The sequence below is a fragment of the Dysidea avara genome, chromosome 5, assembly GCF_963678975.1.
Source record: "Dysidea avara chromosome 5, odDysAvar1.4, whole genome shotgun sequence".
Lineage (NCBI taxonomy): Eukaryota > Metazoa > Porifera > Demospongiae > Dictyoceratida > Dysideidae > Dysidea > Dysidea avara.
The window spans coordinates 18,178,619-18,206,320 of record NC_089276.1 but is presented as its reverse complement, the minus strand read 5'-3'; the positions used below and the strand labels follow the sequence as shown (position 1 = coordinate 18,206,320).

The 27,702-nt window shown below is 38.8% G+C and overlaps 2 protein-coding genes across 5 annotated transcripts in view; both read right to left on the bottom strand.

Annotated features, from left to right (window-relative positions):
• The window catches only part of LOC136255908 (exosome RNA helicase MTR4-like), a 247,932-nt gene extending 233,174 nt beyond the window's left edge, over positions 1-14,758 (bottom strand). For 2 of the 4 annotated variants that reach the window (XM_066048825.1, XM_066048828.1), the window contains exon 1: positions 14,434-14,758. In XM_066048825.1, the coding sequence (XP_065904897.1) occupies positions 14,434-14,729 (296 nt within the window). In that variant the 5' untranslated portion in view covers positions 14,730-14,758. Of the gene's footprint in view, positions 1-8,234; positions 8,329-8,527; positions 8,627-8,687; positions 8,813-8,868; positions 8,927-11,247; positions 11,281-11,507; positions 11,622-11,707; positions 11,769-12,031; positions 12,145-12,999; positions 13,063-13,416; positions 13,559-14,433 lie in introns of those variants that run through there. The other 2 variants (XM_066048826.1, XM_066048829.1) reach the window with 2 other exon arrangements.
• Positions 14,759-19,318: 4,560 nt separating this feature from the next.
• On the bottom strand, positions 19,319-26,754 carry LOC136256630 (uncharacterized). Its single transcript, XM_066049607.1, has 6 exons — positions 26,621-26,754; positions 26,492-26,551; positions 26,361-26,396; positions 26,253-26,309; positions 22,591-23,015; positions 19,319-22,001 (listed from the first exon to the last, which is right to left on the bottom strand). The coding sequence occupies exons 1-6, from the start codon at positions 26,719-26,721 to the stop codon at positions 21,196-21,198; spliced, it is 1,485 nt and encodes a 494-aa protein (XP_065905679.1). The 5' UTR covers positions 26,722-26,754; the 3' UTR covers positions 19,319-21,195.
• Positions 26,755-27,702: the final 948 nt, after the last annotated feature.

Here is a 27,702-nt window from a genome sequence, read left to right as displayed (position 1 = left end):
TGTCATAGTAGGGACTGTCCATGTTTTTTTGGAAAAATCCTAATAGAACACACGCCTACTGTAAAAACTACAGGTGTAGCATTCTACAACTCGCTGGTGGTTATTTGCAATGAGTATAGGTCCACTAGTAAGTATTAAGTGAAAAGAAGTCAGTAAGTGTATTTGTGACAAAACTGAAATTTGCTGTTTTTTCATTCATAATATTGTTTTACAGGTATAGCAAAATTACAAGGAGAATCCTGGGATAATAAGTAGCAAGGCTTGTTTTATGGATCATTGTATGTGTCTATGGCCTATTTTTGATTTCATTTTTGAATGAAGAAACAGCCCATCAAAACACCATTATAGTAGGGTCAAAAACTGTGGTTTCGTGACCAACCTCTGGCTAACAAAGTTTGATGGTTTAATATTGTACTTTAGGGTATTTTAAACAAAATGAGCTCCCACGCCGCTTTTTAAAGTCCGGGGAAAGTTCAGTAGAGCCAAAAGTCTAAAATGGCTACTAGCTGACATGCGCAAAAATAAAATAATGATAAAAATTCAAATAAAGGTTCCTTTTAGACTAATTTGGGGTCAAGGAATCCATTTCTGATGTTATTTTTGTGATTGGATGTTCCTATAACCTAGAAATTTAAGTTTGGTAGCTACCGGAACAAACAATTAGCTAGCTGTTTACAGTGATTAAGCCTTGTTCTTTCAGCTCCACAGTCAATAATAGTATCCCTCTTGACAGTACACGGCCCCCTTGGCAGAGTTAGCTGACTAAAACTAGCTGACTGTCAATTCTTTGCAATGAGAAGCAATTAATGGCTGATGCCAAAAAATTGTCAACAACATTGGTTGAATTCAAGCTGCTCAGGTGAATAGAAAGTAACTCTCTCAAAAGCACGAGGAATATACTCCAGCACGTATGCACAGAGATGGGCAAGCTGTACAAGATCTAACATCATGCTTTAATATTGCTTTCCATTTGATCCGGCATTGCCTGCTCTAAGAACCTCACAATTAGCTATTCCAGCTACACCTGAGCTCATTTCAGACTTCAAGAAGGCCAAGCAAGATGGGGAGACCCAGCCGATAAAAATTTTCATGGATGAACACATCTACTCTAAAGAAAAATCCATCCATGATTGCATAAAACGTAATTCACATCTCACCTTTGCAGGGATTCCATCAAGAAAAGTCTCTGAAAACACACTAAAAATAAAACAAGGAGAAATGGATAGCAGGATACTAGCATCCGTGTTGATGTCAATGGTCTACTGTTTCTACCTGAGCTCATGAAACATCGTATATCTGAAGAATACCTAACACTGTCCAATTCCAATGGTACTTTCAGAAAGACTCAAAAGAGCAAACTTCTGCAGAAGTTAGCATTACTGCCTCTTGATGTCAACTCCTACACAGCATTAGTGGACAAGACGTAGTGCCTAGCATCACCTATGTGTCAAGAGTGATGGGCCTCCACACACTTGGGGTGACTACACCAACAAAATAGGGTCTGTGATCCTGGCACAGCATGTCAGTATTACCACCATCATCTGCATCAATGATCCCCATGACTATGCTGAGTCCACTGATCAAAGATAAGCGTGAATTGCGCATTCAGGGTCAAGGTCCCATACCCAATGTATATATGAAGCCAGCTGATCTATTTCCCATGGTCTGCAATTCAAGACAATTCTCTGCACTGCTGGCAACAAGAAATGCCTCCAGGCTCTAATCAAAACTCATCAGCTCTCAAAACTGTCTAAGTCTATCAGTCAGGAACTAGTCTACTCAGTGGGTGAGGACTGAGTGAGTCTGTCAACTGGTGACACCAAAGAAAGCCTGAGTTTTAGCCAGGGTGGGGCTGACACAATTATGCTATCTGTCTATGCAGCTCTAAGATCGATATCACCTGGTTATAGCAATCTCATAGTAAGCGATGCAGAAGACACAGATGTATACATTCAGGCTGCAGCCATTTCACATGACATTCCAGGTATTATAATACCTCTAAGAAGCAAATTTTTTTCTGCAGAGGCATGTGTACTGAATATTTTGCCAAATCTCTTATACCTTTTTGTGTCTTGTCTGGCTGTGATGCCAACAGCTGTTTTTCTGGGCACAGCAAGATATCCCTCTATGAGAAATTGTCAAAAAGTACTGAGGCCGGTAGCCTCATCTCAAAGTGTAGAGAAGGCCTTCTGCTGAGTGATGATGTCTTGAATGACCTTAAGTCCTTTGTTATCCGCTACATCTATGGAGACACACAAAATTCCTCTCTGAATCTAGCCTGTGCAACCAAATGGAAAAGCCTAAAGAAAAAATCTTCAGTGCGTTTGCTTCCTGATGATGACAATCTTGAGCAGCATATCAAATGTGCCAACTTTTTAGCCTATGTTCAGTGCCACCCTGACCTGAGAAGACATCCCTCTCCTATAGGTCATGTTTGGGAATTGGTGAATGGCCAGTGCGCCACACAAACCTGCCCTTCCAATTTCACTTCCAGTCCCATCAGTGTGACAGGATGGCTATGACTTTGCCAATTCAGAGCTGAATCTGAAGCTGCATCTGAATCTGAATCTGATTTTGATACTGAATCTGAATCATCAAATGTGACCGGATTTGCGAAAAGGTACCTTTTTCACACACAAAATTTGACCCATTTTTTGGACTTCAAAGCTTCATAACTTTTTGATCATTGCATATAATTGCTTGAAATTTTCAATGAATGCAGCCACAGTATCTGGCTACATTTTGATACTAAGAACAAGTTAATTGGTATAAGGAGTCAAGTGTTACATTATTTTGTTTGCTGGTATGTCAAATGTGTGAAAAAGGTACCTTTTCGCAAATCCGGTCACAAATGAGTTGGAGTCATTGGATGAACCTTGAATTAGACTTAACACACTGTTTATAATTACATATTATTGAGCAAAATTCTTAAAAGTTTACATTAACAGAACATCCAATCACAAAAATAACATCAGAAATGGATTGCTTGACCCCAAATTAGTTTTAAAAGAACCTTTATTTGAATTTTTATCATTATTTTTATTTTTGCGCATGTCAGTTAGTAGCTATTTTGGACTTTTGGTTCTACTGAACTTTCCCCGGACTTTAAAAAGCGGCGTGGGAGCCCATTTTGTTTAAAATACCCTAAAGTACAATATTAAACCATCAAACTTTGTTAGCCAGAGGTTGGTCACGAAACCACAATTTTTGACCCTACTATTACACATGCAAAGTCATAAATGATTGCAATCAAAGAGTTTAGCTTCCTGGTTTGCGCTCCTTGTTGTGAATGATAAATTTGTTCTTATTAAACTCAGTATAGGCCAGAGATAGCTTAATCTTTGATGAAGCCTTAATTGTTACAAAAGATGGTTTTATTTCTGATCACGTACATGGATGGGTTATCCAAGATCAAAATACTCAAATAGAGCAGTCACGTAAAAAACAACAACTAATACAGTCAAATGTATTTGATAACAAAGCTTGCATGAATTTGACAGCTATAAATGGTACTAGTAAACTGTAGGAGACTCTGTATCACATTGCAATTTGATCAGTTTTGTGTGTGTACTGAAACAGACAGTACACACACAAAACTGCATGCATGAGCATATAACTGAGCATATACATATTATAGATCAAAACTGAGCATATATATATTCATGCTAAAACTGTAAAGCCATGCTCTTAGCGAGTGTTTTCTACACGTTCACGACCTATTAATAAACTCTTATATTCCACTGATTGCTAACCACTATAAATTTTCTAAGTTTTCTTTGCCATAAATAGTTCTGTACACTACAGTACTCAGAATATAGCCACTGTTCTAATTACACTGCTGTGTAAGCCATTGTATTGTCTTTAAATTACTCAAAGTTCCAGTAAGTCATCTGCATGGCATAACTGACCATGCATGTCATGTATTAGCAGTTACAATCTAATTTTTTTCTATCTCAAAGAACTAAACTTTCACTTTGTATCATCAACTAGATAGGTGTTGTAGCACAAAATTACCACTGATGTTAACAAAAAGGAGAAAGAGACTTTGCATGTAAATTAGCCTACAGATGCCATTTCAGAGCATCTATTTTCAAAAACTTCCTGGGGGAGCATGCCCCACACCCCTTAGCTTGGCATGTTGTGTGTGTTGAGTATCGCATGAAAGCAGACTTGGGATAATCTCTAACCAATAAAGATCATATTAGATCAATAAGTAGTGTGCATGACCTCCATTGTAGTCCATCACACTCAAAATTGCTGGGTTCTGGCCTTGCCCTTGGAAGATTGCGTGTGGTGTCTTTGTATGGGGGTTCTTCCTGTGAGCACACACACACCAGAAACCATACACATGCATTCTCACAGCAATGATTATTCATTGTTGTGAATTTCGTTTCTTCACAAAGTGTTTCCTTGTCACACAAAGACTAAAGTGTAGGGTTAAAATTAAAACAAATGTTTAGTGCCACAATGTCTGACCACAAAAATGGCCTCATGTTGACCAGCCTTTACGGCATTATGTACTTCCTGTTCTAATACTGTTCTTGGCAGCTTTCTGACTTTGTTTTTGTGAATGATGTGTGGTACAGACTAGCTATAGAGGATGTGAATACAACACTGTGTGTGTGTGTGTGTGTGTGTGTGTGTGTGTGTGTGTGTGTGTGTGTGTGTGTGTGTGTGTGTGTGTGTGTGTGTGTGTGTGTGTGTGTGTGTGTGGGTGGGTGGTGTGTGTGGGTGGTGTGTGCGTGGTGTGTGTGTGTGGTGTGTGGTGTGTGTGGTGTGTGTGTGTGGTGTGTGTGTGTGGTGTGTGTGGGTGATGTGTGTGCGTGTGTGTGGGTGATGTGTGTGTGTGTGTGCGTGCGTGTGTGTGTGTGTGTGTGTGTGTGTGTGTGTGTGTGGTGTGTGGTGTACGTGCGTGCGTGTGGTGTGTGTGTGTGAAAGAAAAACATTACTTCCATGCTCCACCTGGTTAGACAGATGGCACTAAAATCCAATCAGATGTAAACAAGTATATATGTGATACACAAATAGTTAAGTGTGGCCTACCATGTGTACTGCACATGGTACACGTGGGAAGCACTTTAAGTGCTGCTTAAAAATATTGCATTTTTTGGCTTGAAATTTCACATGAGTCTCAATAGTTGGAATTAGTGTTGCACCGATATGCCACATTTACCGATACCGATCATTTGCCTATTCCTGTAACCGATATACCAATATTTACTGATATTCTTCAGAACAGAGGAGGAGGAGCAGAAAATCACCTAAAGTTTATGTGTATAAGCTGCATTTGTAATGATAATGTAATTCATTACAATGTTTTCTACAGTTTTGCCACTAACCCCTTTCATGGAAAAGGTAGCCAAGTAGTTATAAAACATCTAAGCCAGCTTATCAAACAGTGTTTTTAGTGGGACTCCAGACACTTTGTGAAGAGTGATCAACTAATTGCGTGGGCAGACGATAAATATACACAGCCTATTATAGCCTTGCAACCACACTTGTGCAAACAAACAAGCCAAAACAGTTACAGCAAACCACTTACTGCTACATTCACCACCTTCTTTACTTTCACCTGCCGTCATTAACGATTGATTGTGGGTTTCGGTTTATCGGTAAAATTATTTCCACTTTGTAGCCGATACCGATACTTGTAAAATTAGCTAATATCGGCTGTTACTAATAATTCAACTGATTATTGGTGCAACACTAGTTGGAATACAAAAACTAGCAAACAGTAGGGCTTAACAGGGCTCATCAGATACATGTATCAAGATTATGCTTCATAAAAGCATTAAGAAAATGTGCTTTGTTTCGTAAAAGTTCTCTAAATTTCGAGACAAAAATGATATAACTCTATTTGACGAGTTAACTTCAAGGTATGTATATTAAATAATGATGTCACATTCTGTTATATCGTTCACACGTTATTTCATCCCCAAAATTTCTGCGTAATTAATTTCTAAAGGTGTTTAATCACTTCCAGGCTGTTTTATTTATTGCACAAGGTAAGTGAATTTGAAGTGTTTCTGTGAACGTAACTACTGTATAGAGTAACTGACCTATTATCGGATGGGCTCCAAAATTGGATGTGAATCTTGAAGTGGTAGGGTAACTCGTTTACTTTATAAATATCCCTAGTTTATTTAATCAAATCCTTTTAATCACGAATTACAAATCAAATAAAATGAGACATCACTGGAGTAATAATCGCACCATACATTTAAGTATACGGAAACATGATTAAGTATGTGTAGTTTTAGATATGTTTACGGGAAATGTATACCGTATACTTTAACAAACACCCGTATACTTCCGTATACTTAAATTCATCGTGCGATCATTACTCCAGTGATGTATCATTTTATTTGATTTGTAATTCGTGATTAAAAGGATTTGATTAAATAAACTGGGGATATTTAGAAAGTAAATAAGTTACTCTACAACTTACAAATATAAAACTGTTGATTGGATGTAAGTTTTATTTGTGGACAGTAGGTGTCCATGAATTGACTGTTTTTTTTCTTCTCAATTATACGTATTAATTGGATAATTTTTTGGAAGGTTGCTGTGACGAGATGAGGAATCCGGGAACTCATACAACCTTGACCTAGGTGAGTATGTATAAAGTATTGAAATATTGTAATGCATCTCTGTATAATCGCGTGTCAGGGGTGAACCCGTCTGATATTAGGTGAATTTCTCTAGCTACTTTTCTGCTATGTTTGACTGAGTACATCAGGCAGGAAGGCAGTAGAAAATTCTCTTTTAAAACGTTAGCTAATCCATAAGTGGATTTAAAAGAATAAAAGTAAGTACACAAATTAGACATATTAAATTTTTAAATCAAGGAATAGGGATCACTGAAAAAACCCATGAAACAAGAAGGGAATGCTGGATTAAATCGACAAGGACAACACATGGTTACATCCAATAATCTCCCAAATCCTATTTTGACTGTTTACTTTAATACCGTGTTAATGTGTTAATCAAAATAGGGATCTGTTGTTGATTTAATCCAAACAATCTCTTCTTGTTTCATGTTTTTTTTTCTCCTGCCATTCCCTTAGTTATAATAGTAAAAGCTGATTTGGTGGCCACCTGATCATCTCATCGACACCCTTCACTATACACACAAGATATTATACGTATTGACTACATTACCTGTGGTAGTTTCTTGTCATCCTCAGACAGACAGTCGATGGCATTAGTGAAAACCTGTTCAACCAGTTTCTTCTCATCAGCTGAAATACGTTCATAAGATGTAAATTCATGAACAATAATAAATGACACACACACACAGACTACATAGTCCACTTACCAGAGTTAAAGTCCAATTTAGACATTTGTAGAGCATATGCCTCACAGTCTCTCCTACTGAAGCTGAACACAATCACTGGCTGAAGGTTACGCTCCATTATCATCTTAACTACCTTGAAACAACTTGATGGACCTGCACGAAGAAGTAACTAAAAGTGACTGTCTCAACAAAAAAACCTGTCTAGTTTGCACAACTTAAGGATGTTCTTTTTTAAATTCTGATTATCTCTAGTGTCCACTGTCCAAGGAATGCAAGTTTTAGCCTATTATGTTGAGTAGGTTTGGAATTACAGTGCTAGGCAGTAGGAAGAGCAAGCCAATCAATTTGTACAGAAACTACACTGAAAATGTAGGCACTTTCATTTGCAGCTATCACTTCCGTCTACAGCATTGAGATTTGGCTTAAAATGTTCAGCACGGATTGGTACATCACCAAGGTATAGTTTTAGCATTATAGTCACTTGAGCAAATGCATATGAAAGCAGTTTTTATTGAAGAAATGATGATAACTTTGTTTATGTCTACTGCATTGAATGTAAACAAACACATGTGACATGCATACCATCGGGGTTACAGTCAGAAATGAAACACAGATTTTCAAATTCTTCGCAAGCAAGCAAATAAGATGGTGTCTAGTTTGAGTATTGCATCTCTGAGTAATGACATGCATAATTTTATTACGAAATTTTAACTTCTTCTTTCTCAAAACGCATGCTAGGTGGGTTGTTGTTGAGATGATAGCAAATGTAACGGTAAGTGTCCTGGTTATCCAGAAAAGGGCAACTTCTTCTAGTGTATGCATGGATTGTCCTTGTTTCAAGTGTCCACATTAACAGGATTCTAATTGTATGTACCAGAGCTTGCATGAAGCTGAAATACGTAGAGATACAGAGTACTAGAAAGGATTGGTCAGTTACCTTTACTGCCTCCTTTTCTTCCTTTGGTCTCTGGCTGTCCTCCATCATTCAACTTGTCCATCGCCTTCTGAAAGTTAGCCTCTCTAAAGTTACCCTGATAAGTGAACAACACACAACACATACAAACAAGAGAATATGTACTCAAAGGAGTCGCAAAATAACATACTCCTGGAATGACAGACATAATTCAAAAGAAAGGACGCTTGACCAAATTTTAATGTGAATAAATTACATAATTGTGGTGGTCAAATTCAACTGGGTTAAATACAGTGTAGCTGACAGACACACAGTACCTTCTCATCCACTACCAGATATAAACCATCAGCTCCAGCAGGGAACAGGTAGTGTTGTAATGGTACAGGACGATAATCAGTGTAGACTATGTGACATGGCTGTAGTGGGGTAGAGAGTACACATGAATTGTGAACAAAATTATTGGCATCAATGGATGACCTGTTTATGCAGGTGACATATCCACTTAGCAAACTCTATGGCATTAGGTATGGTGGCTGACAGGAACACATAGTGGACATTATCCGGCAACAAGATGATTGTCTCTTCCCACACTACACCTCGCTCTGTATAAAATACAAACCCATAATCGATAGTTTACGGGTGGTAGTGGTGTGTATACCATTATCCCTCATGTAGTGGATCTCATCAAATACCACCCAACCAACTTCTCTCATCACCTGTATGATATGATGTAGTGTATCCAGTAATACACTCTAAAATGTCATTGTAATGCCATCTACTGTATATGTACAAATTTTCAAGGGAAATAATTTTCATGGATCTCGTGGTTGCTTGGCTTTCTGTGAAATTTTCATCTTGGAAACTTAATGATTTTCAGTGTTAGCTCTATGCTTTTTAACAAGTATAAGAAAAAAATTGGAATAGATTAGGGACAGTGTATAATGCTACAATAAAAAGTACTGAAACAAGCTGGATCGGAGTAGTACGTGATGTCCAAATACTGTAAAACAATAAGTGAATATCCCTACTGTGCTACACTCAATGCACAGTAGGGATATTCACTTCTTATTGTTTTACAGTATTTGGACATTACGTACTACTCCGATCCAGCTTGTTTCAGTACTTTTTATTGCAGCATTGCATTGTCCCTAATCTAATTTAAATTTTTTTTCTTATACTTGTTTGTGAAGTTTTTTTGCAAGCTCATGACCACTAAATATCTGCTGAGTTACTCACAGCACTGTTATACTAGATTATGACTCATACAATAACAACTGATCAGTGGGCGTGGTTCTACATAAGCCTGCAGACAATAATGGACATGGATTCGTGCATACCTACAGACTGATGAATGGGCGTGGCTACCATATGTCTACAGACAGTAATTTACATAAGTGGGCGTGGCTCACGAAAGAAGCAGAGCTACGCTATGACATGTAGTAACACGTCCACATTTAATTTAGCACGTGGGGTCAGACCCGAATAATCTGTAAAGCAGGACCTGGATGACCCGACTCGGTTTAACAGTGTTACTAAATAAACTATTTTATTGACTTACACATTGCTATATAGTTCGCTGTGAGTTGCTCTCTCTGATCGATATCAACAGCAAGTCATGTACGTGTGTTTTTGGTGCAACCGGCAACCACGTGTATTCGAATAGTTCGATGCAATATATACTGGTATGGAAGCCGTACTGTAGTCTATTAACACTCAGCGGTAGAACCTTGACTGATAGCCATGGTAAAGAAGGATAAAAGGTAAGACAATAGCGCAAGCATTGTATGCTTATCAATATACCAAAGGTTTTTTCTTAAGCGAACTAGAAACGTTTCTGTGAAAAAATTAGGGCTGTAGCTGTAGCCACTTTTCTGCTACGCTTGACTGAAGGTGTCAGGCAGAGAGGCAGGCAGGCAGGCAGTAGAAAATTCTGTTGAATAATTTTTTTTCTAAAGTCTGTAGCAACTTTGATTACGTGGATATTTCAGTAATTGTTCGTTTATACTGCGAATTAAAGGTTGCAGTATTTAGCCCAATTCCGCCACTAAACCAAGTGAACACATGATAGCGTTAAAGGAATATGGCTGATGTTAAAGTTCTGGCACTGCCAGGCGGATCCTTGAAGGCGTGACAGCATGCTTGTTTGTCCAACTGTATTTTTTTAGCAAGCTGGGGTCCTTACTATACCTTCCTGGTACAATAACTGTTGAATACTTGGTTGAATAACACGGAAAACTGGCGAACAAAGACCCATTGCCACATACGCATTTCAAATTACCATTACCATTTCGCATAAATGAACAATATTACTGAAATATTCGTGTTATTTTATGCAATCATTAATCACAGGTTAAATACACTATTTGACACACTTTTGTTTTTTTTATATACTCTTGCTTGTGCCACTCAGCTTTGCTAAATCAGTGAAGAGTTTATGAAAGCGCTGTACAGGAAATCTGAAGTACCTGCCTTTTGAACACGGAGCCAGATGTTTTACTGTGGGACTGGTGATACTTTAGTGGCATCAACAAGTATTGCATCAGTTTAAGTAAGGACGAAACGCATACCAGACAAGTATCCACACAACTACCATGAATAAGACTCGAGCAGTTATCGCTTCACACTACTCATGTACAAAAAGTGAAAGTGGGTGTCATAAACCTAGCAACATTAAAATACCACTTGTCACGGCAATGTAGCCATGTAGCCCATTTTCTAGAAAAGTAAGACACCAATAGCTATCTGCCTTGGTACTGCAGTTAACTCACCGTTATAACCGGGTGGTGAACAACACTAGCTAGCTACTGAGTTGGTTGTGCTTTCGTTTTGTTCACAATATTTCAGTGGTAAACAATAAATTCTTGTGTGCATAGTGATAACTAATTAACCAGTGCAGTTAAACATGAGTCTCTTAGTACCATTGCACCAAGAGACTCTTTTTGTGAATCAGAAACTTCTATTTTAGTCAAACTTCAAAGCATTGCTCACATACTATTTTCAAACTATATTAATAGCAAAATTACACTACCAGACATACCTCTGATCCACGATACAACATTGATCTCAAAATCTGTGCATAGAAAAGTAAAAAAAAAATCAAAAAAAAATCAAAATACAGTTAGTTGCACAGATATTAAGTGGTGTGTGTGTGTGTGTGTGTGTGTGTGTGTGTGTGTGTGTGTGTGTGTGTGTGTGTGTGTGTGTGTGTGTGTGTGTGTGTGTGTGTGTGTGTGTGTGTGTGTGTGTGTGTGTGTGTGTGTGTGTGTGTGTGTTATTTCATTGTTCACTAACACTCACCTCGGTTGTCATAACAAGACAAGAGGCACTAGGGTTAATAGCAACATCACCTGTCATCAGTCCAACATCTTGGAACTGTTCGTACATTTCACGATACTTCTGGTTGCTAAGGGCCTATAAACCATTCAGTGTAATCAACCTGTCTCAACCGTAGATGTACACAAACACACTCATAATGTTTGTATAGTTGTCCCCCTAACCTTAATAGGAGTGGTATAGATGACTCTCTGGGTATCCCTCAATGATAAAGCAATCGCATACCTACAATTGTAATGACTGAATGATATACAACTCACAGAACAAATACTGAATTCCATCATATCTACTTGTACCAACATACAGTAGCACAGATAAAAGACCCCCATAGAATATGCTGTAGTTGGAATCACACCAAGTAGACCAAGTAAGTGTCTGTTTAAAATGTTGGGTTACCATATAAACCTCAGAATTGAAAAGCCAACTCATTGAGAGTGGTTGCTCAGGTTCACACACTACACACAGGTTCCACAGTACACTTAGCTTACTCTGCTACTGCAGTCTTTCCAGCTGAGGTGTGGGCAGACACTAACACTGACTGTTTATTCTCCACACAATTAATGGCTTCCTTCTGGAATGGATCCAGCACAAATGGATATTCCTGTGAACAGACAACAAGAAATGTTTATGGTACAACACTGATCACTACATCATGATTTATTACACATTACTAGCTGTGAGTGACTAGCAATAGTCAGATATATTTTAGAAAGTACTTGATAAAATAACTGTACAGTCTTAACTAAGGCCAAACATCACTGATACTGTAGATATGTACAGTGGAACCTCAGCCATTAACCCTTAAACCTGAATAAGGATTTAAATTAATAAAATACGGATGCCTTGCCTTGCACAAAGTATGATAACTTTCAAAGTGTCCATCCTATGGCTAAGCAATTTATGTCACTCTCCTTTATGATGTGACAAGGATTAAAATGATACCTAGGACATCAAACAGTGAGGCCAAAACTAGTCATGTTAATAACTTTTCAGTAAGGAAACACACAAACCCTTTACACACCTTTATAAAATGATCCATAACTCGATGGTGGCTGCTTGCAACAAGTCACGTTTGTTTCATTATAAAAATTTCTATCAGGCATATATGACTCACACGAGTGAAAACACAATCGAAATTAAACACGGATCTCGCTGTTGTTCATCACTTCCTAACAAGTAAGCTGCTGTAGTTACAGTAACCTTCTCCAAGTAGCCCAATGAAAAGACTTCAATCATTGTGTAGTTTTAGGCTGTAAGACTTAAGTTACCCCACCTAATGTTGGCATGCGTGCCCATATAACATGTGTATGCATACCCCCAATTATGAACAACACATGGCAAAACTGATCACTTGCTACAACAGTTGGATCACAATACTATGGTGGTCCCAAAATTTAACAATTAACATAAATGAGACTGTAGTACTGTTACAGTGATCACATACGCATGTACATACTTTAGCAGGTGGACCAGCTGGTTTTACTAGTGGTTTATAGTCAAACCCTGGAGGAATGGCTACCTGTGGAATGATGAGATGCAGTAAGAATGATGTACGTAATATACAATAAGTTCATATATGCACAAAAGCAGGTACTGGTACAAGTGTGGCCAAAAAAGGATTACAAACTTCCATGTAATAAACTTTGCATTACCAAGTCTATAAATCAAGTCTGGTAGACTTCACTTACTGAATAAGCTAACACAGCACTACAGTGGAACTTGTTAAAGAAAACACTTAAAAATATTCAAGGACACTGCCTTAGTAAGGGAATACATGTGCATAAAATGACATGGACAACTTGATAATCAAGACTATCAGTTGGTCCAAAGGTATCCAGGTCTTATTCTAGTTATAACACTCACGAACACAAACCTGATGGGTACATGCTTCATTGTCAATAGTCACTACAGTGGCTGGTCTGGCAAACAATGGAGCAACTTTCTCTGCAACCTGTTCAGCTTCTGTAGCATCCACCGGATCTGTTGTTGTCTCTTTATTAGGAACAGGGGTGGGTCTGTAATGAGCACATATTTATGGCTTGTATAAAACACTTTCAGGCAGAGGAGGTTGGTCACGCGTCATCATTCATCTCGTGATCTCAAAGGAAGGTTGAACTAATTCAACCTTCACACCTCTTAATATTCTAAAGGACCGATTGTATATCCGTACCAGAGCGTCCCGGTGATATTACAAGCCTTCTCAGTATAATGCGCTGCTTTCCTAGCTTCTAAACAAGCCTTAACACATAGGACAATGCTTCGTTGCATAATTTCACGTCATAGGATTGACGCGTGACCAACCTCCTCTGACTTTCAGGTAACCTAATAAACCTAACATGTTGGCTATGCAAGTATGGTTCTGATGTGTTAAGGAAACACTACCTACATGTATCATAAAAGCTAGGAGGATCATAGACCACGAGAATATTTCACAGTTTTTCTTGCAAACTCCACAAGCTCAGTAAAACAGATTTCATAAGGTTGTCAGTTCCAAGGTCATCTCACGTGTCAATGAGCTATCAAGTTGGCACAAATTTACAATCATGTTTTATTGTTATATCATTACTGTGCAGGCCTCTGAAGAGTATGATGAGCAGATCACAATACACAAATTACAATTATTTGATCAATTGATTATTGTTGCTATACCAGCCAATTGATCAATGTCCTTAGAGTCAATTACGCGCTGAGGTAGAGAATTCCAGAGTTTGATTGCAGTTATTCCTACCACTAAAATTTTAGGCAGTTTGCTATGATTGTGCCTAGGCAAATAAGCTGTTACAATGGAAATGGACCTCTGGCCCACAAATAGCTTGAGAGGAGGACGGAAGCAGAGAATTTATTTATACTGCCTAATTAAGTTTCGTTGCATATTCTTAATAACGCTCACCCATCTGTGCTCTCTTGTGGTACGACGTTCTCACTTATTAGTTGTGTGGACCTCTTTACTGTAGGCTCTTCATCAGATGTGTCGTTTATTACGACTACTTCTGGTTTCGGTTTTGTAGCGCTTTCAGAACTTTTCTTCGCTCTTTTGCTGCATGTGCTGTTTCCTGGTGAATCACTTGGAGTTGATTGTGCCGCCTTTTTTCGTTTTAGCGGTGGTGCGCCTTTTTTCTTTGCCGCTTTCGAGGGCTCTCCTTTCTCAAATACAGAAAATAACTCACTGTCATTGAAGTCTGCCATTACCCACGTGTAAGTAATACCACAATCGAAAGACACCAGATAAAACTCGTGCCCAGCAGGGCTCGCGCTAATAGCATGAGCCCGGCTGGGCACTAGACTATGTCTTATTTATATCCAGCATAATTTACCATTAACTTACTCCAACTTAAACAACATCTCCCGAGGCCATCCTCATAGATTCATTCAGCCAGCTACCAGGGTTGACTCATATAAACATTCATTTTTTCCATCAACTATTTGTAGCTATGCGGAACATAGTCTCGCATGGCCAGACCGCTTTTTCCCCCTTTTTTGAGTGATGGTCGGCGGAGCCAGACCGCTTTTTTTTTCCCTTTTTTTTGAGTGATGGTCGTTCATTATTAGCACTTTACAGTGACCAGCACTGAAGGTCTGACAGCAACATGTGCTGCAGCCTTAGGATTACCTAACCTAATTTCAGGGACTTAGACCTAATGACTTACTGACTGACTGAAAAGGTGTAACAGAAAAGGGGCCAAAGTAAGGAAAAAAATCCCTCCAACCCCAGGATTCGAACTGCAGGTCACCCAATGTCTAGTCGGGGCCACACTCAGTCTTCCTCCAGGAGGGATGGATTTTCTTCCTTAAACCTAAAGTATTTATTATTAGCACTTTACAGTGACTAGCACTGAAGGTCTGACAGCAGCATGTGCTGCAGCCTTAGGATTACCTAACCTAATTTCAGGGACTTAGACCTAATGACTTACTGACTGACTGTTCCACCGACCATCACTCAAAAAAGGGAAAAAAAGCAGTCTGGCCACGCGAGACTATGCGGAACAGGTTACCAAGTGTTGTAGTGATGTCAGAATCCTTGTCTCAATTCAAGAACAGTTTAAGTAATCTTTATAATTAATTTGTACTTTTACACTCACTTTGAGTTCTGTACAATAATCACTAATTATACAACCAATTGCAAGTAGCTACTAATAGTGCAGTACATAAGCCCTTAAAATTGGCATAATTGTTCACTTTTTGATAAAAGCACCATTTTTTTACAGAGTATATGGAGCGTGCACTAAGTGTTTTAAGAAGGGGAGGCATGTAAAAAGTCCTCAGGAACACCCCTTTTTGCACCCTGACAAGAAAACCATTTGTTACTATTAAAAATCAATTATGTTTCTATCAAGTTAACTGCTGGGCCTAGTATCATAGTAGTACAAAGCATACAGCTGGAACATAATAGCCTATTAGTAATCTACAAAAAAACAAATAGTTTTCTCACCTAGGCAGTAAACAAAATCACTAAAATTTCCATTTGCAGGGATTCTGTTAAAGTTTTGGACCTTCAATGCTGATGATTGTGTAGTACTATGTACAAGGATCATCCTGATGTGTATTGTTTCTTTATTAAAGGGGTATAACAAAAGTTATTTAATGCTAAAGTCACAGGTGAATATCTCAACTGAAAACCATGAACTACAGCAGTTCAATTATCAAGTACAGAGCTTGAACAAAAGGTCCCTTGTCCTTTTGCTGGGCACCATATGAAAGGTAATTAAATTTCTAGTTTAATCAGTGAAGGCAGTTGCAAGTTGTTTCAACATCTTGTTCTCAAGTTACAGCGCTTTCAATTCAGTGTAATATAGCATAAGCAAGAAAAGCACACAGATGAGTATTAAGGTATTTCTTAGTGTTGTGATAATGCTCAAAATAAACATAAAGGAGCTGGGTTCCACGAATGAAGTGAGATTTTGAGCACTAAGAAGTACCTTATGACACATCCTTGTGCTTTTCTTGCTTATACTATATAACACTGAATTGAATTCAAAAGCACTGTAACTTGAGAACAAGATGTTGAAACAACTTGCAACTGCCTTCATTAAACTAGAAATTTAATTACCTTTCATATGGTGCCCAGTATAAGGACAAGGGACCTTTTGTTCAAGCTATGTGCTTGATAATTGAACTGCTATAGTTCATGGTTTTCTGTTGAGATATTCACCTGTGACTTTAGCATTAAATAACTTTTGTTATACCCCTTTAATAAAGAAACGATACACATCAGGATGATTCTTGTACATAGTACTACACAATCATCAGCATTGAAGGTCCAAAACTTTAACAGAATCCCTGCAAATGGAAATTTTAGTGATTTTGTTTACTGCCTAGGTGAGAAAACTATTTTTTTTTTATAGATTACTAATAGACCACAAACTATCATGGGATCCTCACATCAATTACATCTGTAACAAGGCAAATCGACTCCTTGGATTCTTAAAAAGAAATCTCCACAATGCACCATCAGAAATTAAAGAACACGTCTACAAACAATTGCTCTTACCATCATTAGAATACTGTTCAGCCATCTGGGACCCTTATCATCACACTAGTATTAGTAAACTAGAAATGATTCAATACTGCACTGCTCGTTTTGTTTTGAACAAACCCTGGCACAGATCTAACCAAAACCATGATAGCATCACAGACATGTTAACCAGTCTTGAATGGCCTACACTTCAAAACAGAAGAACAATTGCTAGACTCACCTTCCTATTCAAGATTGTCAGGAACTTACTAGCAATACCTGACCATTGCTTACTGTCACCAACTCCAGTGTCCTCCACCCATGCTCAACATCCTCTCAAGCTAACTCAATTGCAAACAAGAGTTGATGTATACAAATACTCCTTCCTCCCTCGAACAATTATTTCAATGGAACTCCCTTCAAATTCCTAACATCGACACAATAGATCTTGAAACATTTAAGAATGCTGTAAGTAATATAATATGTGATTGTAATGCTCATTAGCGTGTTGCCCCTAGTTGGCTTTGCTAATTAATTAACAATAATAATAATAATAATAAGCTATTAGCTATGTTCCAGCTGTATGCTTTGTACTACTATGATACTAGGCCCAGCAGTTAACTTGATAGAAACATGATTGATTTTTAATAGTAACAAATAGTTTTCTTGTCAGGGTGCAAAAAGGGGTGTTCCTGAGGACTTTTTACGTGCCTCCCCTTCTTAAAACACTTAGTGCACGCTCCATATACTCTGTAAAAAAATTGGTGCCGGCTTTTATCAAAAGTGAACGAATATTTGGCTTAGGCGCTGGACTATAAAGATTATACGAAATGTGGTTAAAATTACATCATAAATAAATAAGTAATTATACAAATGAAGGTTAATAGCTTAACCGTGGTTAGCACGGGTAAGTGGAATTATAGGAAAGCGGATACGGGAACGGGAACGGACACGGAAAGCGGGAACGGAAACGACCAGCGGTAAATTACTAATGGAGCAGATCAGCCCTGCAGATTACACACACAAGTCATATAGCAACACACAAGTCTACTTACATCACGGGTAAAATCACCTCGCCAAATGCGCTTTCGAAATAACGTACGCATGTCATTGGAGCTCGAGTTTACTCATCTCAGGTTTGTTGTGTCTTATTTTTCTAAGGCCTTGCACGTTATGAGCTACGAAGAGAGTAATATTTAAGTAGTGCAGGTTAATTTGATCCTTGCTGGGCGAGTTACGACTGATAATTGGCGTGGGCATGCACAAGGATTTCAAGTTAAAACAAGTAGTTTGAAAATCGACTAATCTACGTAGGCCTACAAGAGATCATTCTTTCTTACTGAAGTGTTGTTTCAGTTGTGATCATGACAATCGCTTTCTCGAGTTCTGTTCTATGTCCTGAGCATAGGCGGCGGAAAGGGGGGGGCTAGGGGGCTAAAGCCCCCCTCTATCTGCTGAGGGGGGGCTTAGCCCCCCCTCAGAATGATATCACACCGAAATTATCTTTCTTGGAGTGGGGCTGAAAACCGTGATAAAGATCGAGATACTCTAATAGAGCAGTCACTCTAATAAAGTAGTCAGTGTGTAGCGAGCTATGTAAGGATTTTTATGTAGTTTATCAGCTAGAAATGGTAGCTGGTGAGGTGGAAAGCTCTTGTCAATTGGTTGTGACCTTTTTTTTTTTTTTTTTTTGGTCTCACCTTACCAAACTATAGAAATAAGTCTGGGTCAGCTCAGCGGAGCTCCCCCTCATATCAACTACTTCCTCCGCCGCTGGGACTCCTGAGTATAAGTGTTTCATGCAGTTGCTTAATGAATTACCAGAAACCGAGTTGCAGCCTCTTGTAGCTAATAGTGATTTATATAAAATTAAATTACACAAATTTTAAAGTACAAGCCCCACTTCTTTCCCCGTTGACTAGTGGCAGTTACCCATTTTAATGCAATTTTGTGACGTAAAAGTATCCGTCTATTGCCAAATTGCGGAAACATAACTGGATAGCTGTTAGCTAGCTATATAGTATATAATATCTGATGGTAAATCCGTGGAACAAAATTAATTTTCGTGATTTAGACATCGATCTCCATACAACTTGTACAGGAGCTACAAAAGATTTAAATTTCATGGATAAAGCGCCCACTAAATCCACGAAAAGAACGAGGTGCATCGGTGAGAAGTCCAATGCCACAATTCAAAATAACACGTTTTCATTCTTTCCACCAGACCTGGTACAGCAGCAGCCAATTCGTGGCTATGTGGTATTATCACCAATGGAAGGGTAATACCATACATAAGTACTAACTAGCTACATTAAATTAATGCTTTGTTTCAAATGAAAAGTATGTGACAAGTATTATGAGTAACTATTAGGTTACAATGTCAAGGAACTGCCTATACAAATTAAACAGAAAATCTGTTGGCTAGTTGATGTTCAAGTTAAACTGTTCGCTGATATGTCTAATGTGTACATCAGTTAATTTAGCTTTGGCTGTTGCATCTACTCTAATATGAACTGCTGGGTTAAAATCACAAAAGTGGGGTGATATACATGACATCTTCGCATGGTAGTAAACATTTCTAGGCTCTCGACTCAATTGGTACATTCCTGTGTTTGGGTTTTGGAAAAGCACCTTTTCCTTGTGTTGAAGTATTAAATTATCGGGTGGTGGTGGGCGTTCTATCTTCCTTCTGCATCCATTGCACCTAGATATGTTACCATGAGCAAAGTCAATCCAAAATGGCAATGCAACAGGAGGTGGTTGTTGTGACTGTACAACTGCTGTATTTAGATGAACAGGTGGCATTGCAGCAACAAGACCAAGGCCAGGGGGTGTATAGGGAATAAGGGGGGGTGGAACTCCAGATATAAATCCAAAGTGATGTTGTGGCACTTGTGGAGATTGCACAGGAGGTGTGGCATTAAAGACATTTGTCTGGACATTTGGATGTCGTGAAACTTGCTGTCTCAGTGCACTACCAACAGGTACCGATGTGTTATGGAATTGCTGAAATGATAGATTGGAACCTACCACTGAACTCTGTGATGCTGAACCACATTGAGGTTGGGCTACTACACCATAGCTACTGCAGACTGAACTACCAGTACTTTGTGATGTACTTTGTGATGAAGTTCCCAGCATTCCAGAATCCGTTGTCGCAGACAGAGAGGTTTCCTCACCCACATCCACTGGTGGTATACGACTAGTGAAATCTTCTTCATCTGTGATGCTATAAATGACCCGAGAAATCTTCTTAGAAACACCTTTCTGGTTTTTCTTTCCTGCAGAAGATGGCTGGCCACTGTCAGCTAGAGCTGTAAAATTACTTCAACTTTTTATACCATTCTACTAATGATTCGATCCCTGTGCCTTTAAGGCTAGCTGCAACTGTGTGAGCACAAATTTTGGAGGATTTGTAACCCAGGCATTCTTCATCACACAGATAACCACCACCTTTGGCAGGTTGAACATAATGAGGTCTTTTTCCACTGTTGCTTCTTACAATGTATGCTGTATCATCGCCAGGAGCATTTGTGATTGCTGCATCCTCCACGATTGATCTGGCTCGGCTCCAGATAGTTCTAGCCATATTTACAGGTAGTGTTAGAGCTTCAAGTGGTGAAGGTTTTTCTTGCATGCTACCACTGCTAGAATTACTTTCAAACGTTGGTATAACAGAAGCTTTCATGAATGATGATATTTTACCCAGTCTCTGTTTGCTTGACATTTTAAACCACTTTTGCTGATCACACGCCAACTTGGAATACTGGGATACCAAACGATATTCACCATGCGATGCTACTGCTTTCTCAACCTCAGTTCGCTGATTTGTTATCAGTGCCTTCATACTGTCAACAAAATCTGGCAATGCGGAAGGTTTGCGGTGAAGATGCTGCTTTAGAATGTTATTTTTGGATTCAATGTCATTTGTGTAATACGGGGAAGGCGGACAACCCAAACCAGCTTTTTCTCGTACTGGGCGTAGCATAGACATGGCTATGACTTTTCTGCAGTATACCTTGAACCATGAATGAAATTCAGGAGGGAAATTAAATGGGATTTCTAGGTCATCCCATTTCTTTTCTAACTGATCCAACTTGTTGTCTAGATCGGATTCACTGCTAGAATCAACCAGACCAAATTGCAATTGAATTGGATCACCAAATATGTCCTTTTTGTATTCCTTAACTGCTGCAGCACCTATACCAAACTCACGTAATTTCTGCTCAATATTCTGACGAAAATGAAGAAAACAGCGTAAATGTATAGCCCCAGGAAAACAGCAGAAAAAGCTTTTACCAAAGCTACCTCACCATCTGTTCCAAAGCAGTGTAATTTGGCTAATTGCGGTTGTTTACTAACTAATGAAGATGCAAAAAAGTGATAAGCTTCGAAATCTTTCTTCACATGAATAAACAAAGGCCCAAATAACACTGGATGTGTGGATATATTACCCTGTTTGGTTAGTAGCAAATGGCGATATGTAGTGACTGTAACATCGAATGATCCAAGATTAAAAGTAGGATCTATACCCAATGGACTCAATGTAGTTGAAGAAGAAGCACAAAATCTGACAAGATCGTTTAATACCCAATCAAATGCTAATACCATCATGGGATATGGTGCACCAGTCACTATTCTGACAAAAGCATCTGGTGACTTACTGCTTTCCCCTTCTTTACACATGGTCATCAGACTAAACAGTGGATCGGAATCAGTTTTGAAAAGTTTTTTTCGTATGTCATCTACTTGCTGCCGGCCACGAGGTATTCCTGCAGCTGACAAGGCTGTTGTTACACTGCCTGTAGTGTTCTCTACTAAGGCGATGGCATGCTTGGCTGTGTTTGTTGAAGACGCACACTTTAACTTTTCCATTACACTTGGCATGGTACGAACATAGCTCTCTGATTTAACTGAATTGCCATGTGGAGCCACCTTGATTTTGTGTTCTTTGTCTTTAAAAGTATACTGCAATAAGGCAAGGTTTAATGTGTCATTATCAGAATCTATGAAAGAAAAAGAGATAGGCATATAACATTGTGTTAAAATTTAAAGTAAGTATTTATTATGCACCTATCAATGTCAAACTCCACACCCGGGGTTCCCATATACCTACTGGGGTTTTGACATCTACACTTGCCCCACCCATGGGGCTTTTGATGGTGGCAGTTTGCTAACCAAAAATTATTTAAATAATAAGTAAATCAAATCCCCTACAAAAACCCCTCTATCAAGGTGGGGACATAGTGGGGTTTTTGACAAGCATCTTAGCCCCCAGTACTGGGGAATTTGACACTAGACTTTGTCAAATCTCCACCCTATCCCAGGATAGGGGTGGGGCATAACATTGCTAGGTGCATTATGATGTTTATGGAGTATGTAGCTATGTATCACACTTTACAAAATTAAGAATAAAACTCTAACAGTGTGCATAAATTTGCTTTGTTGAAAGCCTGACATGCAGTATTGCATTAATTGTTACTGTATGAAATTTGCAACAGTTTCTTACAAAACATACTACCAAGCCACTGTTAATCACAATAATATTAATGGAATTCATTTAAAATGGTTATATGCCTTTTGTGCTAATTATACCTTCCATGGTGACTATCATCCTGTTCAGGTCACTACTAGATTTGTTTACTGTGTACCTCTTCCATATACGGTAGTAGGGTAACTGTGGAGGTGTTGAAAGGTCCTTGCCAATAACTGTAATCCATCCAGTTTCATCTACAGTTATCCATCTGCGATAGCTGCCTTTCCATTTCCATGCACCCATGTCATCACATACTATATCCTTGGGGTCAACTAAGTTGGCCATGTCAACAACATATACTGAATTACAGTTTACATCAAAGGGTACTCGTGAACATAAAAAATGTTTAGATAGGTCGGGGTGAAGGAGAATATCAACACACTGCACTGTAGATAGCTGCTTGTTTGGTTGGGAATATATAGGAAGTCCTGGCAAACTGTGTAGAAACTTCTGAGGCTCATCACATGAAGTAGATGGATTCTTCCTGTGATGTAAAAAGTAATCCATGATGCTTGCTTTATCTACTGCATACACCAGTGTCACAACATCATGATATATGCAGTTATAAACATTATTATTACTTTTTCAATTTTTTTTGTATATTTTACAAATAAGGCCAGCATTACTTTATTCCATAGGGCTCCCCTCAATCCATGAAGGGGGCTTTCCTCCTCAGAATGATATATAACCAAACTTCTTGGAAAAGCTTGATATGTAATAGCTGTAACACAGGCAGAAGTGCATTGCCTGATATGTACGCACAATGTCCAAGGGCATACAGTGCCCGATGGTTAGTGCATACGTACAGTGTATAAGGGGAGTGCATACATTTGTAGCACTAAAAATTCCTTTTATCTGAGGTGTGAAAGTGTTACATACTCTAATATATTGAACTCTCAATACCCCACTAATACAGAGCAGTCAATGTGCTTTGTAAAAACTTGTTCCTAAAAGTGGTCTAAATAAAAATAATATTTGCCTGCAGTGAGAAATGAACTGTTGACCTCTTACCTTAAGAGTTGGGTATCTTCCCACTGTACCAAGTATTTACATGTGTTCTTTGTACTGCTTATAAAAGCTCTATACTTATTAACTTATTAACCCAGTGTAAGTAACCAATTTTTAGCAACAGCACTGTTTATAATGTACACTGTATTTGAATAATCCATGTAAGTCCCCAACATACCCTCAGCAGCATCATTTTACTATGCAGTAATTGATTGCATACATTCACACTATAAGGGCTATTTATAGTATTTGTTTGCAACAACCAAACATTGCATTCATACTATCTAGCTAAGTGACTTGTCTGTAGCAGTATTCTTTCTATTGTATCATTGTTCTTTTGTCCATGTGCAGTTGTTGTGTTACATACAAATAGTTACATACATAGATTACAAGGTTGCATATGAAAAGTACACAAAAATATTGGACTTTTCAACTAGAGTAGGGACCATTGCATCAATAAAAAGTACTGAAGCAAGCTGGAGTAGTGCACGACAAACAAATGATAAGAAGTGTTATATCCCTTCTAGCTAGCTGGATAGCTGGATACTAGACATGCTAGCTGGATACAGTGAATAGCTACACAGCTACAAAAATGCAGTGTACTATACTGGTTTGTATGCAACATAAGTGAACGGATCATCACGTAAATATACTGGTGGACAGTCACGAGATCAATCACTATTTGAAAATGGTGTGATGTGGAATGAGACTGAGTTTGTTCAGTCTTTCGACAGGATGAGTGGGTTGTTGAAGAGGAGTGATTTCTTCTCAAGATCTCATGCAGATGGCCACCATGTAGTGTATGGGTGTATTTGAAAACTGAAAACTGGGGTCCTAGTTTTAGAGCTTTGGTGGCCCCCTTACTCCTAGTCAGCTGCCTATCCTAGATAACTTCCTACCCTTAAGGCCAACCCTGCATGATACCACCTAGGTTCCAGCAAAGTGCCACTTATAAAACAGAAGAAGTGTATAACATTATTAATGAGGAGCATGGAGTGAAGTGTATGCAGTACCGTGTTGCTATTGTAGATGGGTATGTGGCAGTCACTTGGAACCCATCTATCACAAGGAGGACCAGCTACTTGTATTGCCAAGCCTTGCAACTCAAACGTCATTATGCTTACTATATGATTTAGCTACACTCAACTTTATCATTACCAAATTCCATTCACTTTCCCCTAGAAGCCATCCACTTTCCATGAGGTCAACCATTACAAGTTCCTTTGGAACTATATTTCCATCAATGTTCTATCTCTCCCCTGTACCTTCATTTATCAGGCTCTGCATTGTCACCTTGTATTTGACTGCCATTATTACTGTCTTTAGATGCATGTATCTGTAGTTGTTTGTGTGTTTTCTTTTTGTAGTTTGGGAAGCAACCCTGTGCAGGCCAAGAGCCTTAAAAATTAGATAATAAAACCTTAGTACTAATTCCTTGTACATATTACTATATTTATTTCCAGAACATCCATTATACACCACTATAGAGCGGTTTCACCTTTTTACATGCTTAATAAATATGTGGCAAAACCCCAAAACCCCAATACCACAATACAAAATTTCGTTTTGTGATCCTCTGCCACAACAGAATCATGGACAGCAACTTTATCAAAGTAAAACAATCATTTATCATTTGGCATCAACATACTAAAAGGATGATAGTGTAGCTAGGCTGGTTTTTGATATCTCCATAGAGTGTTCTATTTAATAGGTGCGCAAATTTAGAAAATGCGTAGGCGAGTAGATGGAGCATTGTATTGTGATATCAGAAAGTGCCACCTTCTAGTATATTAATACCAACTGGTAAGTGATTACCCGACCGTAGTTGTTTGGCTGTCCGTGTTTCTACAGCAGCAGAATAATGATATACACACTCCACCTGTACAAATGCCACAAGTTTCAGTTTAATGTTGCACCCTATGACGTCACTTGAAACCACTCTATTATAGGCATACAAGCTTGACTGCTTACAAACATTGGGATTATCATGTGGACAGGACTCACAGGAGATCAATTTTTCATTATTCACTATCAAAGAAAATTTATAATAGTAGGTTTAGTAGCACTCTGATATAGTGCTCTACCATTGCCGTAGCACTGTGCAGCTGCACATATAGGGATATATGTGCTGGATGATGATAAACTTCTTATTGATTATTAAAACAATATATATAGTATACAAACAGGGGCCTAGACTCAGGGTTACCGTACACTGATAGCCAAAAAGTGATCAGTGCAGGAGCCCTGGCAAGACTTACATTACTTAACTTACAGTACAAAATTAACAACGCATACAGTAACAAAGTTCAGGTCATGTGTATAAAGATGGCCCAACCTGACTTGTATAGCTTCCCTTTAATAACAAAACCAGAGACAGGGTGGTAACCAATGGGAGGCTAAGCCTACACAAAGTGAATAGATCCAGCAGTCATAAACAAGTCTGTGAATACAATTAAGATATGAAATCACTACTCCATGTGACCAAAAGAACAGGGGTCACAAGTTTGTATGAGGTCAACATATATCCAAGCAAGCTAGGTGATAATTATTATTGTGATATGGTACTCTGGCAAGTAGCACTTTAAAATTTAAACATTATTGTGCAAAACACTATAATAGTGCAATGTATCTCTACTAAAACATAAGTTGACTACCATAATATACATTGCTCAAATACATTAAATCAATTACAATAACAATACAGAAGACCTACTTGAGTGGTGACTTCACTTTCTTCACTACTGCTGGCATAAATTGGTCATCAGAGTCACTGCATGTATTTAATGTATAGGATAATAATTAGCTAGATGTAAATGTTTACCTGTAGCTATTCAAGCACACTGGACTATTTTCTAACCTGAAAAATCAAATTAAACAGTTAATAACTGCATGCTATAGCTATATAGTTACTGTGTACTGACTGAGTAATGAAATTACGGCCAATGCACTGACCTAGCTACATGCTGTCTTTCTGTTTCAACATCACTTTCACTATCACTCCAGTTGCTCATTCTAGGAAACGTATAATGTTATAATGTTCATGCATTCTTAGTAGGTCAGTCCCACACATCAGTGGCTTACCTTGGATACTTCGCAATATTCTCTAGCCTCTCAGGCTCACTGGAATCATCGTCAACAGACGATGTTGAGTCTGAAATAACTATTGGATCTAGAGAAGTCATCCTACTAGGTGCAGCTGCACTCTACCATGCGCACCGGCTGCAGTTGCACTTTACCTTGCGCCTGGCTATACGGTATTATATATACGTAGCTACGTACATTTACTATGGCCTCTATACAGGGCAATATCACGTGATGACATATTTTCCGCCGGTCGTTTCCGTGTCCGTTTTCCGTTCCCGTATCCGCTTTCCTATAATTCCACTTACCCGGTTAGCACACAAAGAATCACGCATGCCTCCAGCCAATCACGCACGTGATGCAGAATGCGCCATTTGTTGACTCGTGTGATCGAACTTCAACTTGTCGTGCGTAAAAGAGAACAATGGCATTTCTACCTCACTGAAGCGGAACGATATCCTACAGTAGGTTTTTGTCTCCCCGTGAACCACTGTGACAGCCGTCAGATTGTGACCTAGTCTCGCGGCGCCCGACCCTAAAAAGAGGGTCTGGTGAAACTCTGTACAAAAAGTTTGAGCTCTGGAATGTTTATTGGATGACGTTCACGTGTTACGTAAGTGCAATATTTACGTCACCAACATCCATTCAACCAGATCCGCTTACAGCATCACCAAACTAATGGCGCTACTTTATTTGTTCAACACTGAAACGAACTCAACAGGATTGTATGGCCGTTTTCTCAATGATTTTAAGCGGCAAAGTCACCGGATGTAATTAACCGTAAGCCGCGAATCTTTTGAAATGTACGCATTACATAATCAATTTGAAATGGAGCGATCTGATTGGAGCTTCCAACATTCCGGCAGCGCCAAACTTTTTGTACACAGTTTCACCAGACCCTCTTTTTAGGGTCGGGCGCCGCGAGACTAATTGTGACCATAAAGATGTTCAAGCAAGTTTCACTAGTTGATCGATAGTGCTCTGGCCGTGGTGGCACTGATACACACAAACAGATCAACAACTGATTCTTTCGATCGATCCCCCAGTATCGTCTCGCCGGGTGAGTTGTCACCTACCACCGG

What these genes read in the sequence shown, in the direction of transcription:
- LOC136256630 (XM_066049607.1), bottom strand. Translation starts at nt 26,721, where the DNA reads ATGACTTCTCTAGATCCAATAGTTATTTCAGACTCAACATCGTCTGTT. An exon ending in AATATTGCGAAGTATCCAAG is followed by an intron (nt 26,552 to 26,620) that starts GTAAGCCACTGA and finishes TACGTTTCCTAG; the next exon opens with AATGAGCAACTGGAGTGATA. An exon ending in GATGATAGTCACCATGGAAG is followed by an intron (nt 22,002 to 22,590) that starts GTATAATTAGCA and finishes TTTCTTTCATAG; the next exon opens with ATTCTGATAATGACACATTA.